This window comes from Struthio camelus, chromosome Z (genome assembly GCF_040807025.1).
Source record: "Struthio camelus isolate bStrCam1 chromosome Z, bStrCam1.hap1, whole genome shotgun sequence".
In the NCBI taxonomy this organism is placed as follows: Eukaryota; Metazoa; Chordata; class Aves; order Struthioniformes; family Struthionidae; genus Struthio; species Struthio camelus.
Genome location: NC_090982.1, coordinates 17,592,410 through 17,607,602, shown reverse-complemented (window position 1 = coordinate 17,607,602; position 15,193 = coordinate 17,592,410). Strand labels below are relative to the sequence as shown.

The 15,193-nt window shown below is 41.2% G+C and overlaps 1 protein-coding gene across 1 annotated transcript in view; it reads right to left on the bottom strand.

The window, feature by feature from the left end:
* Nucleotides 1-14,841, bottom strand: part of MUSK (muscle associated receptor tyrosine kinase) — a 62,795-nt gene extending 47,954 nt beyond the window's left edge. The window contains exons 1-5 of the mRNA XM_009676783.2: nucleotides 14,763-14,841; nucleotides 10,345-10,471; nucleotides 6,704-6,855; nucleotides 4,143-4,270; nucleotides 3,461-3,602 (exon numbers count right to left, since the gene is read on the bottom strand). Of these exons, the coding sequence (XP_009675078.2) occupies nucleotides 3,461-3,602; nucleotides 4,143-4,270; nucleotides 6,704-6,855; nucleotides 10,345-10,471; nucleotides 14,763-14,841 (628 nt within the window). The remainder of the gene's footprint in view (nucleotides 1-3,460; nucleotides 3,603-4,142; nucleotides 4,271-6,703; nucleotides 6,856-10,344; nucleotides 10,472-14,762) is intronic.
* Between the last annotated feature and the right edge of the window lie 352 nt (nucleotides 14,842-15,193).

Below are 15,193 nucleotides of genomic sequence, written 5' to 3'. Positions count from 1 at the left end.
TGTGCTCAGCACTGCCGGATGCCAAAATACCTCCCTCCTCCTTTTAATAGTGCCCAGGCCACTGATGAGGTTTTTGATGTGGACAGTAGTGTTCATGGGCTCAGCACAGTTCCCAAAGAAAATCCTGCCTTTGTCTATGGACCCAGCAGTCAGGTCTGCTGCAGCCATGTTTCTATCCCTAATGAATTAGAACTTTTAGGGAGAGAATCCATTTCACCATCACTTGTCAAATTTTGTATGGATTTGCCCTGAATTTGGAGCAAAGGGCCAAAATCACAGTCCAAGAGAACATGCTTTTTTGACCCTTTCAGTTAATATTCTGACCCAGTTCTGGATATTAAAGTTCATGACTTGATTAAAGTCCATTCGTTCATCATCTGGGCTTTGGGGCTTGTAATTTACCCTGAGAGAGAAGCAGGCTGCTCTGGCTAGGGATGGTTTTACGCAGAGTGCACGGTATGAGGCAAGACCCAGAGGATGCTGACTCCTCTGGATCCTTATCTCTTTCTAATTCACTGATGAAAATCTGAAAGAACTGAAAAATTAGTTCCTGCTAAGAAAGCACTCCATTACTTTCTGTTTCTTGATAAGAACTGCAGCAGAATCTTCATTTAAAATCGTTGCTCAAATTATTCTGATTTTGCTGCAAATAAATGAGTGGAGCTCAGTATTTGAAATGTTAAGGAAAGTCAATGAGGAACAGAGGAAAAGATATTTGGAGAGAAAAAACAAATAGTATGTTTCCATCTGTTTTGTCCTGAACTATTAAAACCAGATCAGAATGAAGACTGTCAGCCATCTCGGCGATGTAAATGCTCAGGCCAAGATATCATCAGTTGTTTGAGTTAGTGGATCCAGCACAGATAATTTTATGTGTCAGAGACTTGCTGTTGTTTCTGGGCTCAGCTTCAGCAAGTCATATAAACATATGCCTGACCTTTCCACATTAAAGAGTCTTGCTACATTCAGCGTCAGAGGGTCAATCTTTCAAGCAGCTGGCTACCTCCATACTGTGAATGATGTCTGAAACTAACTGCAGCACTAATGCAGAACCCATTAAAATGGATGCTTATGATAGAAAATTAGAAACCCCTTTCAGAAATCAGGACTCGCCTGATCTAGATTTAGCTAGGCATAAATATTTGCACTGCGCTTTGAACAGACATTTGCTTTGAAATTAAGTATTCATAGTCAACCAGCCATGCTCAGTCATTTTATTTTAATATTAAGCCACACTGTGCAGGGCAGGAACTCCAGTGAGTGGTAGCACCAAGATTTGAGGAAAAAAACTGCAGTGTCATTACAGAGGAGTAACAAATAGCATATTTTCATTAGTTTTCTGAACGCAGGACTCCAGTGAACGCTCAGGCATGGCTGACTGAAGTGCCATTTTCTTGCATCAAGTCATTTTAGATTTTTATTTACTTAGAGGTATTTTAAAATAATGGTACTAAAGGGACAGGAGGGGAATACTAAAAATAATGATAACCTGGGTGAGCCAGGCTATCCAAGAGGTATGTGAGGGGAGTGCATGTGTGCATGCATGCATGAACAGGTATGCGCACGTGGGTGTATGTTAAATGCTCATGAGAGTTAATTTAAAACCCTGGGAGGAGAAGTGGTCTGTACGCACAGCAAGCTGTAGTCAGGATTATTACCTTTGGATTTTGGAAGCCGAAAGGTAAAACAAACATGCATGAGTCTAGTTTGGGTGGCAGCCTGAAATGAGGTATACTATATGGGTGCCCTACCAGAAAAACCAAGGCGAGCCTGAGAACAGCATTGCTTTGTTCACACCACACATGAATGGAACATGAAGGGAGAGTTTGTGTGTGAGCACTGAGCTCCCATTGATTAATTAAGAGCTAATCCTTCTTGTTTTAAAAAGAGCACACACAGGCTTTCCTTTGCGAGTAGGGTATTTGTGGATTAATTTGCCGTGCCTTGAATTAACAGTCACTGCATAATTCTGGACATAGGGACAAAACAAGATATTAATCTAAGCAGCCCTGATTTTGGTGCCGTTCCAACCCACTTTCAGATTCTCCGTCTTTGATAGATCCAGAACAATAAAATCCCTGTGCCTGAGGCCCCTTTGCAGTGATGGGGAATTTGTATGCATGGCATTGAGAATTTGCCTCAGCTAATTCTTGATCAGCCTTTGGCCTCTGTCTCAACAATGAGGCCAAACCAAAACCCAGGACCTAGACTGTTCAGAGCCAGATCCAAATATCCTCAGTTTGGCTCCTCACTTTGAGCTCAAGAGAAGTATAGCTCTGAATCTAGATTAGCAATAGCCACCTTCCTGTTTTAAAGCTATTTAAGAAATGTCTAACATACTTGAAGTCTGTACATGTAAATATTTAAAAAAACTGAAAAATGAAGGCATTTTTTTAGGCAAACAACAAACCTACAGTAATTTGCTGTTGGATCTAATACACCTGATCCTGCTCCCAAGAAGAAAGTCAACGGTCCTCTCAGAAATGGGATTGTACCCTAAATAACCTCTGATATTCTCAGACCAAATGTAACCTGCACTAATCTTCTGAAGCTTACGCGGCAAATGGAGGTCCTTTTCCACTTTCTATAGCACAGATGATTCTATTCTGAATAAGCAATAGGATCATTCCTTCTCCTGCTCTGCAAAACCTCACTTAACCCAACTTCTCTTATAGGATCCAGGAACACTGAGTGCTTTAATGCCTACGCTTAAGTAGGCAGTCCACTAGTCTCTGCTCTCTGAAACTGGTGATGATTTATACCAGAGAGCAAATACCTTGTGTAAATAAAAGAAGGATACTGAGCAAGTAAAGATCAGAGACAAAAATCAATTCAGTGTTCAGTTTAGCAGGCAGAAAATGTGCAAGTCCTCAAGGAGAACAGCTCTGTTTAGCTGAAGAATCAATTAATTCAGATGAAAAATCAGAAGGAAGGGGGAGGGACGCACACACACTGCAAAATGCGGCACCATTTGGAGCTGCAGCTGTCTGATCAGGCTCCTTGCAGTGCACCTCTCTCTGAAAAGTTTCCAGAGACACCAGCTTTTTCCTTGTTCATCTCCACAAGCCATACACTATAACCCAGGGGTCTGGCGGGACTTTCTGCACAAGAAACAAGCTGGCCTCCTGGAAACCATCAATCAGAAGAAAAAGCCAATGGACTAAGTACCTATTTGGGAGCTCCTACTCAGACAAATTTCTTACTAGAGCCAAAGGCGCTGTGGCATATGCCCATCTGCAAATAGTCCCTTTCACCATCAACCGGCAATGGGAACGAACGTGAACAAGCTTTTGTTTCTCACTCCGCTCTACTTTCCCTTCTCTTCCCCTGGCTTGTGGGTCACATCTAAGATATTTTTGTTAACATCAAAATGATGCTTCAGGTTAATTTAAGTTAACCAGGAAGTATCTGCTTGTGAGATAGGTACGCAGAGCCAGAGGCAGGTGCAAGGGTTACTCACCTTCCACTGCAACTGTTACGGGTTTTGAATAGGCTGTGCCCAGGCTGTTCTTGGCTACGCATCGATACTGCCCAGCATCTTCACGCTGAACATTGTGGATCCTTAAATTCCCTGAATCAAGAATAGCAATACGAACATTTTCCTGCCAAAGAATGGTGGAGATGGAGGTAACAGACAGGAAAGAAAAAAAAAAAATACTCTACAGACCACACATAAGCAGTACCAAATTTCTATGTAAAAAGATTGGGCTTACATGCATAAAAATAATCTGTGTTGTCCTGTGATTGAAGAACTTGGGGCCACCTCTTTCTTGTCAGCATTGTTACAACAATGTCACAACTCACCCCTATTTTTGCAAATCAGCGAATTATATCTTCAAAAGGGTCATGAATCTTATCAGAGCAGCTCAGAATAACTTATTTAGGAGAATGCTCACAAATGCATTTTGCAGCATTTTGCCACATCTAGTAGTAATAAATAAATGAGGTATAGGAACACAGAAGTGTTTGATATATAGGTAGAATTATTGTGAATGCTGACATTTATTAGATAAGCCCTAGATTTCCTGAAATGCTTTCTTTCTAGAAAGGAGAATTTACAAATAGCATGAATGATGCTTGTATTTTATCACAACACCTTTAGCAAATAAGCTAGCAATACTTTAATATCATTTTCTACTCACCTTCACAACTGTTTCTCCTTTGATCCATGAAACAGAAGGTTTTGGATTCCCCATTGTAGTGCATGGAAGAACAGCCTTTAACCCTTCTATTATTTCCACATTTATAGGAGGTCGGGTTATTTTGGGTCCTAAAGTTTAAAAAGGCAAAAATTAAACTGGAACTGGAGGTAAGAAATATTAGAACAAGTTCTGAAATGTTCTTTGTCAACAAAATCTCTTGCTATTTTTTTGGTACATTTCTGTAGCTGAAAGTTAGAGCAGTCTTGATAGGCCATGAGTTGCCTTGGAAAGAAAAAACTTTCTCAAGTGCAGCTTTCAGAGTTTTAGTTTACAGACACAAAAATAACTAAGTTGCATAGGTTATTTGTTTTCAAGAGTAGGGTCTGACAATAATTTGAATTAGGACTTGGGCTAAAATCCAGATCCAGAAAAGAGTATTTCCAATATTTAAGAACGTTTGCATTCCCAGTTTTGGCATTCTTCATCGCATAAACAGTGTCTTGTGTAAAAGCTCAGGTTCTGGAGTGAACTGATTTTGAAACCGTTTTAACTCAGGCTTGTCTCTAGCTCAGCAAGAAGGACATGTAAACTCAATGGATGTCATTAAGAGAAGGATTTATGACCAAGGCCAGGAAAAAGGAGAAAGGCCCTTAAAGAAAAAACAATTAAACTCACTTGAAATTAATTTGGGATAAATTTAAATTCATTTTATCTGGAGGGAAATGTTGCCTAGTTTACTCAAAGTTGGGAGTAAAATTGATCTTCATATCAGTATTCTGAGAGAGCGGAAGTTTTGTCTCCTTAGCAGGGGAGTGGCTTTCAAAGAGCTTTCACGTCCTGGCCAGCACCTGAGGGTGACGGAAGAGTCCCAGAATTAGCAAACCTGGGCGATCATGCTCATTAGCACAAACAAAACCCTTCCTACACACAGATGCTGTAATAGGTATACATCTAGACACATCTTTTAAGTGCTCATGTAAATAACTGTAGTCACATGAACTCGGCTTCACTAAGCTAGCCACATATATAACCCTTTGTGAGAACCAGGCCCCTATTTTTAAAGTGTGATGACTAGATTTATGTCATGATGTTCCAGACCTTTCAAGGCGGCTATTAAGAAAAGCTGAATAGCATATGCTTTGTTTCACCGTGCTCAGGCATAAATCTGATTAAGGAAATATTATGTTTAAACAGCAAGTCCACATGGGATTTTCGTAGTATTGCTGTGAAGGGCTAATCTATCAAACTGCGATGCTTACAGAGTTTTTTACAAGGCAGGTTCTTCTAAAGGTCTTTTTTTGTCTTTGATAGACAAACATTCCCTGTGACTCTAGCACAAGTATTTGTTATTCAGAATGAATAATCATAGGCAAATCGGACCATATTTAGTTAAGATATCACCTAATATGCCATGATGGAATAGCGTAGGCATAGTATTTTGAATTTGTATGACCACTACATAATTAACATATGGAACTCTACTCCAAAGGATATCCAGGCTCAAGAAGAGCAAAGGAACTAAATATAGAAATTAAACAAAGCTTCAGCTAGACAATAACAGGCCTGAAGCAAACAACTGAGTAAATTTGTGAAGGATTAAATTCTTACATGAATGACAAAATATAGCATTGGCCCTAATATGTAAGGCAGTCCTTACATAGATGCTATGCACATGTAAGCTTTGGACCCTTTGTCCAGCACATAGCTGTCTTAAGAGCTCTGAGCTCTTACATGATCCAGTCTTACCTGAAGAGAGCGCTGCAAGCCGAGCCCTAGAGGACATGGACCCCCCTCTGCTGTCGTAGGTGCTCCAGTGTTTGCTAAAGCCCTTCTCAATAATTTCTTACCTGGTGTTAGGAAGAGATTCCTACCTGCCTGGCTTCTTCTCAGGCATATAACACTGAACTCCTTACTACGAAGGTTTTGCACCAGCCCATGAAGTGTCCTGCCCTGGCTACTTGCAAGCGTTTTCCCTTCTGCATGGTCTGGGCCATGTGGTGGACAGCATCTCCCACCTCTGGGGGAGGCCATAGCACTAAGATTGTGAAGGAGCCAAAAGGCTGTACCTTTCTAGCATGCTATATTGCCTCTCGTCTGAATACTGACCTCTTCTTGCAGGTTCATGTGCCCTGGACACTGCATGGCATCTCCCCTGTCTCTGCCTGTCAGACACAGCCCCTGTGCAGCCAGGCTACCCTGATGCAGGGCACCCTGTTAGGAGGGCAGAGGCTGCAGTGCTGCAAGCAGATGCCAACAAAGCCCGCTGCAGGGTGAGGGAGCAGGGGCTTGGCCCATTCGGAAGTAAATCTCATGCGTAAAGCATGAGCTTGGATGGATCTGCAGTGATCCCAGAGCATATGCAACCAACCAACCAGATAAACGAACCAAATATAAAACCCAACGTGCTCAAACAGTTGTGCAAAAATAGAGGAAGATAGAAGCTGAGTTGTGGTTGTTCTGTTGTTTTTTTTTTCCCAGTGGACCAGGAACAGTTAGGCAATTCTGAGGAGAAAGCCACTTTTGTCCGCCAGGCAGCTGAGCTTCTTTGTTTTTGCACTTACGCATTTTCACTTGCAGAGCCCCACAGCTCTGTGCGGCCACTCCAACCCCATTGTCCGCTGTGCAGCAATACACACCGTCATCACTGTCCTCAACACTCAAAATGGTCAGGAGCTGCCCGTTCCTCTGTATGCTGTACCGGGTGTCAAACAGCCTGCAAGGCACAGCACAGCACTTGTGAGGAGAGGGAGGGAAGGAAAGGAACGGAGAGAGGGAATTGCATTCGTATTTGCAAACTGTTGATGGCACTACAAAAGGCAATTCGTTAATTTTTATTTTTAACCTGTAAAGATAGGGAAAGGCATTGAAAATGTCAAGGCAAGTTTTGGGTCATACTAACCCACGCAATTCCTAACTCCCACTGATGTGGCAGCACTTCTGCCCCCAAGCCAGTACTGATGGAATATGTCTCACTGTAGTATCTTGGGTTCCCGTCCAGCCAAGAGACAGGCACGAGCACAAGCAATCTTAATGCAGCTGGTTCCTATTTTTGGTATAATCATTCAGTGCAAAGGAAGCAGTGTCTATTTAGGAATTGGAACTGGCTGAAACATTTTAAAGAAACCTTCTTTAGGTAAAAAATATTTTTTCCCTAAATGGATAATTTTCTGGAAATATTTTTTCTTATTATGAAAAAAAGACAACAACCAAAAGCAAAGCATTCTTCTTTGTCTGCATCTAGAAGTGGTTTGATTATTTGATTATTGATCTGGAACTATAGATGTGTTGTTTTTATGACCAAAAAATGAAGAACTGTGCTGAAGAAAACAAGTCATCTAAAGATACAAGTGCAACAAGTCATCAGAAGATACAAGTGCAGCTATAACTTAATGGCAGCAGGATTTACCCTGGAAAAACACGATAAAACCTCTTATCAGTTTAGTGGAACAAGATTTGCATGACGATTCAGAAATTCCTTAGTGTTTGACTTTCATACCTTTTTCGATACCTTCTGGAAGCATATTCATCCAATTGGCCTTTAATTCTGACAAATATTAGTGAACTAGATCTGATAAGAGCATTTTCTCCCAAGTTGTCACAAATACCTAAAGCCTAAGTATGCACTTTTTTGTCTTTTATTTTTAAAAATTGTACTGAGCAATCTAAATATGCCCTTTAAGGTCTTACAGGCTCAGATTTCCTTACAAAAGCACCTCATCCAGCCTTAATGCTTACAGGATTGTACCTATCTCCCTCCCCCTTTCTATCCTAGGAAGAGTTTAACAGACTTTCACCTGCCACATAAAATGGGCAGGTTCTCTTTCCTTTTTTTTTTTCAGAAGGAAAGCTTATCCAGGATAGCCTATGTCCTGACGGGGCTATCCAGACAGGTAAGGGAAATCCTTGGACTACTGGGCAGATTATGCTGCGTGTAGTGATCTACAAATAGCATAAATCAGCCAAACAGCTTTGTTGTAGAGGCTTTTAGCCTCCCACTGGCTTATCTAGTTTCCAGTTAAAAATGATGGAGCAAGTGATTTCTCTATAGTTAACTGGTTATATGCCATTAACTATGGCATATTTGTCACAAATTTCAAGACCAAAAGGAACATGAAAAGGTCCTGCCAGAAAAATAAAGGCTGACCGTGGCCTATATCCTGACACTACTTCCACTGAAGCTGAATGTTTACATATTGTTTTGTTTCGAAGGTTAGCCATCCATTCAGAGTGCCTGAACCTTGGCAAGAGAATCAAATTTCATACATAAAGTAACTGTTATTTATTACTTGCAATAACTGGTCTCTCTGAAGTTTGGTACACACACGCACACACATACACAGACATAAATGTATTTATACTTTTTTTAGAAAAAAGTCCACTATTTTGATCCTTTTCCATTGCCCAAATACTTTCACCAATGCTCTTGGAAAGCAATTGAAATAGTTTCAGCTTATCTATTTCCCTGCCTTTAGTCCAAATTTTTGTATCCAGCAGCATTGACTATTAATGTCAACATAGCTTTGGGAAAGCAATTTAACTGCTGCTACTATTGCTGCCTCAGAAGCCCCAGGAAAGGAGTAAAGCAGTCAACCTCTCTGGCCTCACCAGAAGAGCTTTTTGGATTAGTATTTTCTCTTTTGGTTGACGTTGTGAAAAAGGCACTGTGTCTAAAAGAAAATGGAATGCCTTTTAGAAAACCGTGATGGGCTTCTCGAAGTGGAGACTGGGACCAAAAAGGATCTATTTTCCATATGATTTTAGAGTAGGAGAGTGGACCTTTAAAGACTGTGGGAAGAGAAAAGCATGCAGCCCCTGTAGTCCTACGCAAATGGCTTCCTCAGGCAGCTTTTATCTTCAGGCTTGGTGTCACTTATGGGGAAACAATTAGGAGAAAGGTGACCTGTTTTGGAAATAACATCCATGGAAATTTAGACCTCCAATTCAAATGAAGCCCTGTTAGACAATTAAGATCCACGTTTGGCTGGTCTTCTGATGCGGGGAATGAAGTAAGATTTCTGAAGGCAAGCATACATGTGTGTAGACAACTGTTTTTTTCTTATTCTAAAATGGCCTTCCTGGCAACAAGATCTCTTTCTACTGCCCACTTTATTTAAGTCTGCAGAGCCCACAGTTCACGGGTGGTTTGGATGCCCAACCTCAGCAGTAAGAATCATGCTTCAGAAGACTATCTGCACCTGCCTAACACAGAAATCTCCCACTGAGAACCGGCCTTAATTGTACTGCACAAAAGATTATTCTGTAATTTTCCATTACAGAGAGAATGATCAATAGAGATCAAGAAGGGGAAATGACTGTAAAGCTGTTTGGCAGATGCAAAGTGATTTCAAAGTTGAGAGACTGGATCTGGTTTACTTTGCAAGAGACTGCCTATATCGACTGAGCTACAGCAATCGTAGCAGCTTCCGGAAGACACTTCCAAGGTGCTCCTCTTCAGAAGCACCTTGGTACACGGTGATTGATGTTTGACAGTGCATAACACAAAAAAGCTACTTTCCCCGTTAGATCCAGAAGTGCACAATATTGTTTTTGCATGATATGACCACTTCTATGCAAAGTTTCCAAGTGTGTTACAAAGACTCAGGCAGCAAGTCTGGAAATGTGTCTTTTAATTAAGACATAACGTTATCCTGCTTTGTAAATGAGTAAATTTAGGGACAAAGTGAGCTGCACCATTTGAAGTCAGAAAGTAAATTCCTTGCTTAGCTCGCAACAGAAACTGATGCTCTCCACGTTCAAGTGTGTGAAGGTGTGAAGGGCAGCTACTTCTAACATACCCAAAACTGAGACTCAGAGAAAATTCGAGGCTCCATAGTGCTGTTACCTACACAAACACATTCAAAACAAGCCCACGCGGCCAAGGAAATGGCTTCTGACGTTCATTTAAGGAAGCATATGGCAGAGCAAAACGTTAGACTTCCTGCCCTGAGTGTTAGCAACAGTTTTCTTTTTCTGTTGCCACCAACCATGTCTGTACAGTCCCCAGGGTGCTTTTATAGCTCCTTAAGAAATACAGATTCCCTGAATATTACAGGGACTCACTGTCCCTCCAGCCCTAGCCCAGTTCTGATTTTTCCGGATTCTGCCTCTACCATGAAGAAAAACACGGATTTTTTTGGAAGGAGAGTCTGCTAGCCATCTCACAGTGGCTGTCTGCATGCCATGGGGCAGCGTTGCTCCTTACCTGATGGGAATGCTGTTGCGTGTCCACGTAATCTCTGGCTCAGGGTATGACTCCACAACACACACGAACTTGGCAACGTCCTCCACCAGCGCATCCACCGTTTCCAGAGGAGTGCTGATAAAGGGAGCTGCACAGAGGAGAAGAAAATGAGAAAAACCTCCTGGTGCCCTCCGGACAAAGGATGCTGACGGTGCCAGACTCCTGGCAGGGGCAGGACAAATGTGGAGGCAGACACATCCCTGCAGGGTCACTCCACGGATTTTCCCACAGTGTGGATGCACTTTATGCATCGTCCATGCGTTTGCTTTAACTGAGGTCGCTCAATGTTTGTTTGCTGCAGTCCACTGTTGTTTGCTCTACATTTTGCATTTTCCCCGGTGCTCTCTGAAGGGTACAACATAGAGTGACTCACATGCAGAGCGGTTCAAACCATCCCAGCATGTCCCTTGTTTTTAACACCAGATGAACTGCAATGGGTGCTGTACTATGACGGCACAGCCGAGGCTCTCCATCTGCTATGACCATTAGGCATCAGCTGGTATTGCAAGAAATGGTACACAAAAGTGAAGGGGGGGTCTCCCCTGATCCCTGGAGTGGGCATAGTGTCTTGTTATTAGTGCACAAGGCATGAGATTTGAGCTGCTTTGTTGCTAATATGGTTTGGCTCCCCTCAACTATTTTTTTTTTGAATTAAAATATAACACTATTTTTTTGAAAGGGAGGCTTGTAAGGGCCCTTCAGGTCTTCCAAATTCAAAGCCTGACGAGTGCACATGATCTTTTCCTCATCTTCTCTGACCAAATACCACCACAGTTAAAAGTCTAATAACTGTACCTTATGCTTATTATCACAGAACTGTCATCATACATTATCTGAATTTATCTTTAGAAACACATTTTCCATCACACTGGTAAAGTACTGAAGTGTGGATGGAAGGGATCAAAGGGTACTCCTAGTGAATTACTTTCCCTGCACATGGTATGCATTGCAGCCATTGCAGCCAAAGACACATGAATGGCTTTTAATATATTGCTGTGAGGGACATACATACGATATTTGCTGGACTGGATTTCATTGACAGCTGTGCCTAGATGAACTAGTTTCATACCATGTTCCTTAAACATCACCTTGCAAATGTGCAAGGGATGTAAGAATCTTCCTTTTCCTTCACAATACAGTACGAACAAAATGCCCTACCCGTCGTAAATTATCACAGGATATGTTTTGATTAGCATTATCTGGCACGTTGAGTGTCTTCTCACAGAAAAGGCCTGCCTGCACAATATCTGCTGACTCTTCTTAGTACAATTAGATTTAAGTATTAGCAAAAAGTAAACAAACAGCACCAATTTTACCCCTCTCTCCTAAAACATGGCCAAAACAAGATACTCCAATATCAATTACTGAGGTTAGTATTTCGCATTTACCTTACTTATTTTTTAATTTATATGGGAGTAAAAACTAGAATCTCATTGCGGTTCAGCTGGACTGAAGCTAGGGAGATCAAAAATTGACTTACTCTTTTAACTTCAGCTATCCGATTTATGTACAAAGGCCCAATGCCTTTGAAATGTCATTCAAATAAATCTATGTAAATAGCATTTCTGTATTATATGAGTACAGATTGCATAGTTAGTGATTACTATTTCATACGAAAAGAAGATCCTAAAACTATACCTAAGATAGGACTAAGGGTTATATGCAAACGTATGACACATGTCTTTGTCCGGACTGTTGTTTGAGACCACTGCTTTAAATCGTATCAGGCTTTGATTTACTACTAGATAGAAGGTACTGTCTGTGCATATTGCACCTGGGATGAATCCCACCTCAGTCGAACTGAATGGAAGTTTTTGATGAAGCCTAAATTTCCCTGCTGGTGAAAACTGTCTCTGGAGAATAAGCTCCATTAATGGCTGTCCTATCTTCTTCAAAGGGGTTGTTACTATTTCATGACAGATTTTATGGGGTTTTGGTGGAAGTAAGTCTGACCGAAACAGCTTTTTGCAGTCTAATTTTATATATGATGTTTTTATTGCTGTTGTCCATATGCCTTGATCTCCCCTGAAGGGTGCTTTTTTTAACCCTGAGAAATGTAAATTCACATAGTAAGCCAAACTGAAAGCAACCGGTTTTATGACTGTGTTGCCACAATAAGAATGGCTGTTCTGACATAGAATAAAGTTGGATTTGTACTAAAAGCCAGCATGCCAGCTGCATGATGGCAGCATTTTATTATTTGGGCAAACAAGGACTATCAGGTCCGTATAGTAAATATATTCATTTGGAACAGTTAAAGAGTTTCCTGGTATCTTTTCAGTTCAACATATGACACAATTATCTTTAGCAACATTGTCCACTGGGGGTCTGATGTCGCATCCCCTGAAATCAATCACACAACTCTTAGGACAGAATCAAGCCTATATTCATAGAAAGCCTGGGAGCCTTGAAGAATAATCACGTTAGCAACAGTAATGCATCCTGTAAATATTCTCCTATAGCCTTATCTTTCCCGAACTATAATTAAATGCTGGGAGAGCAGAGAAGGTCAAGAAAACGTTCCTTTTGCTATGGTGAGAGGGAAAAAGGGCACAAACGCAGAACACGTGGTACGTTGATGCGACACAGTAAGTGGGGGAGTGTACCGCCATTTTGTTATAATACAGCGAGGCAGCCCCAAAATGGCTGCAATGGTGCTTCTTTATAATGAGCCATCAAAAAGGCTCAGCTACCGGTATCAGTCGATGTTCTCCCAGGAAAGGAATCAAAACTTATGGAGCCTGTATTACCAGATTTTAACCTGGGAAAATCAAATCAAAACAAAACACTGATATTTACTGTTTTTTTCAGAGACAGCCCAAGATCTTTGTGCGACGTGCATCACGGTCTCTTACAACTTTAGGCTGCGCTGTGGCTTTAAATAATATTGAAAATCAAATAGTTTACACATCTGTAAAGCTACTCAGGTGCCATTTTCCTGGATGTCTGCTGTAGTTCCTGGATGTTGCAAAATCACCCACAGCCAGTTACAGGGCCAAATTGTTCCTTACCTCTTGAGAGAAAACCAAACTCTCTTCTACCTTTGGCCCACTAGAAAGTAACAGATTATTTTGGTTTTGATTTTTGCTTTGTAATTTTAAAATGAGAGAAACCAAGGGAATAAAACAAAACCAAAAGTAGAGCCGATCTGCACTGCAATGTTACAGACACTTGGCAATATTGCATCTCCTGTAGTCAAAAACTGCTCACAAACGTGTTTCCAACTAACACTGCAGAACCTCTATAGGATACCACTTTGCTGTATTTGCATATTCAGCCCCTGCTGAGAAACGTGGCAATCCAGCTACACGTTGATGTTTCAAGTGTTTGAGAAATATTCTGTTTCAAGAAAGGGTTTGTATCTCTTCATTGTACAACGCCACCCAGAAAAAAATCACTCCCATTCCTTTGTTTTTCTTGTCCCAGCAATCATGTTTTACCAGAGCTTTGAAAAAGAGCATGGATCACCAACTATACTGCCTTTGAAATAAATTAACATTTGATTTCAAAAGCTTTTTACGAAGATATGTTCTTGGTTTTCATTTCTGAGGCCAACCTAACTTCCAATTGTAATACAGCAAGGGAAGAGCAGCAATGTTGGCCTAACAGGTGACTACTGGTCTTCTTGAGTTTTTCTGTTTTTTTCCTGAAGCTGTACATTTTCTGACGTACTGTGACTGAATCCTGATAACTGCTATGGGATGGAACCTTTTTGTCCACAGGGTTACCCTATGGCCAATCCAGAAGATCACTGCTGCCCTTCCTACCTCAAAGACTTTTCTGAATAGACCTTTTTCCATTTCTTATATTGACTAGAAGGGGTGTACATCTGTTTGTGTGCGTGTGTGCCTGTGTGCCTACCAAGGAGGAAGTAGATATAATAATTAAATGTTCTATGCAGTAGATATGAAGAATATTTATATACATAGCCACTATAAAGGCATCAAAGCTAATTGCTTCATCTTTAAGCTATATACATTTGTAAGCATACATAAGCACGCAGAATATCATAAAGCTGTGGATTCCACAACACTGTGCACTTTTAGTATTTTAAACCTGTAGCGTTCCTTTGACAAGAGACGTGTCCATCCCACACAGACTGGACCTAAGGTCTTCCTTGTCCGTTAGAATGGGACTAAATGCTACTCCTGGGCAAACAAGCTTCGATCTGAGACACAAATATGAGATTATTTTCATTGATTTTTTCTAAAAACAACAAAGCGACCACTAGACAGATGAAGCTGAAAGCAGCACATTTTTGCAGTTTTCAGGAATGCTACAACAGCGCCCACCCCACAGTTACCAACGATGCCTCTCCCTTGTGAAATCTCCTTACCAAGTGGCAAAAACAGAGAAAGATGAAAACTCTTTAAACAAACCTTTTGGAAGCTTCTCAGCCAAGCTGAGGGCTGCGAGGGTGAAGATTTGTACGAAGGGAATGCTCAGGAGATCTTTCATGTTTGATCCAGAAAAATAGACGGCTCCTTCAGGCAACGTGTACGGAGCTCACTGCCTGTTTCATTTTAGACCATGGTGTGTTAACAAAAAGTTCCTGCGCTAACGACTGAGCAGGGTCTATGGGATCTAAGTATAATCAGGAATTCTCAGACTTGGCTGTGGTGATGGACGTGACCAGCTGGTGTGTATCCACTTAGGTCAGTGTGAAACCGTGGGGCTCATGAAACAAGAGAAAGCAAATCCCTTTAGAATTCCTTTTAAGCAAACAGTGAGGAATACAATGGCCAAATGCTTTTCCAAAACAATACCCTAACCCAATACAGTAAAATCAGCAGGCCATAATTTCAGCACA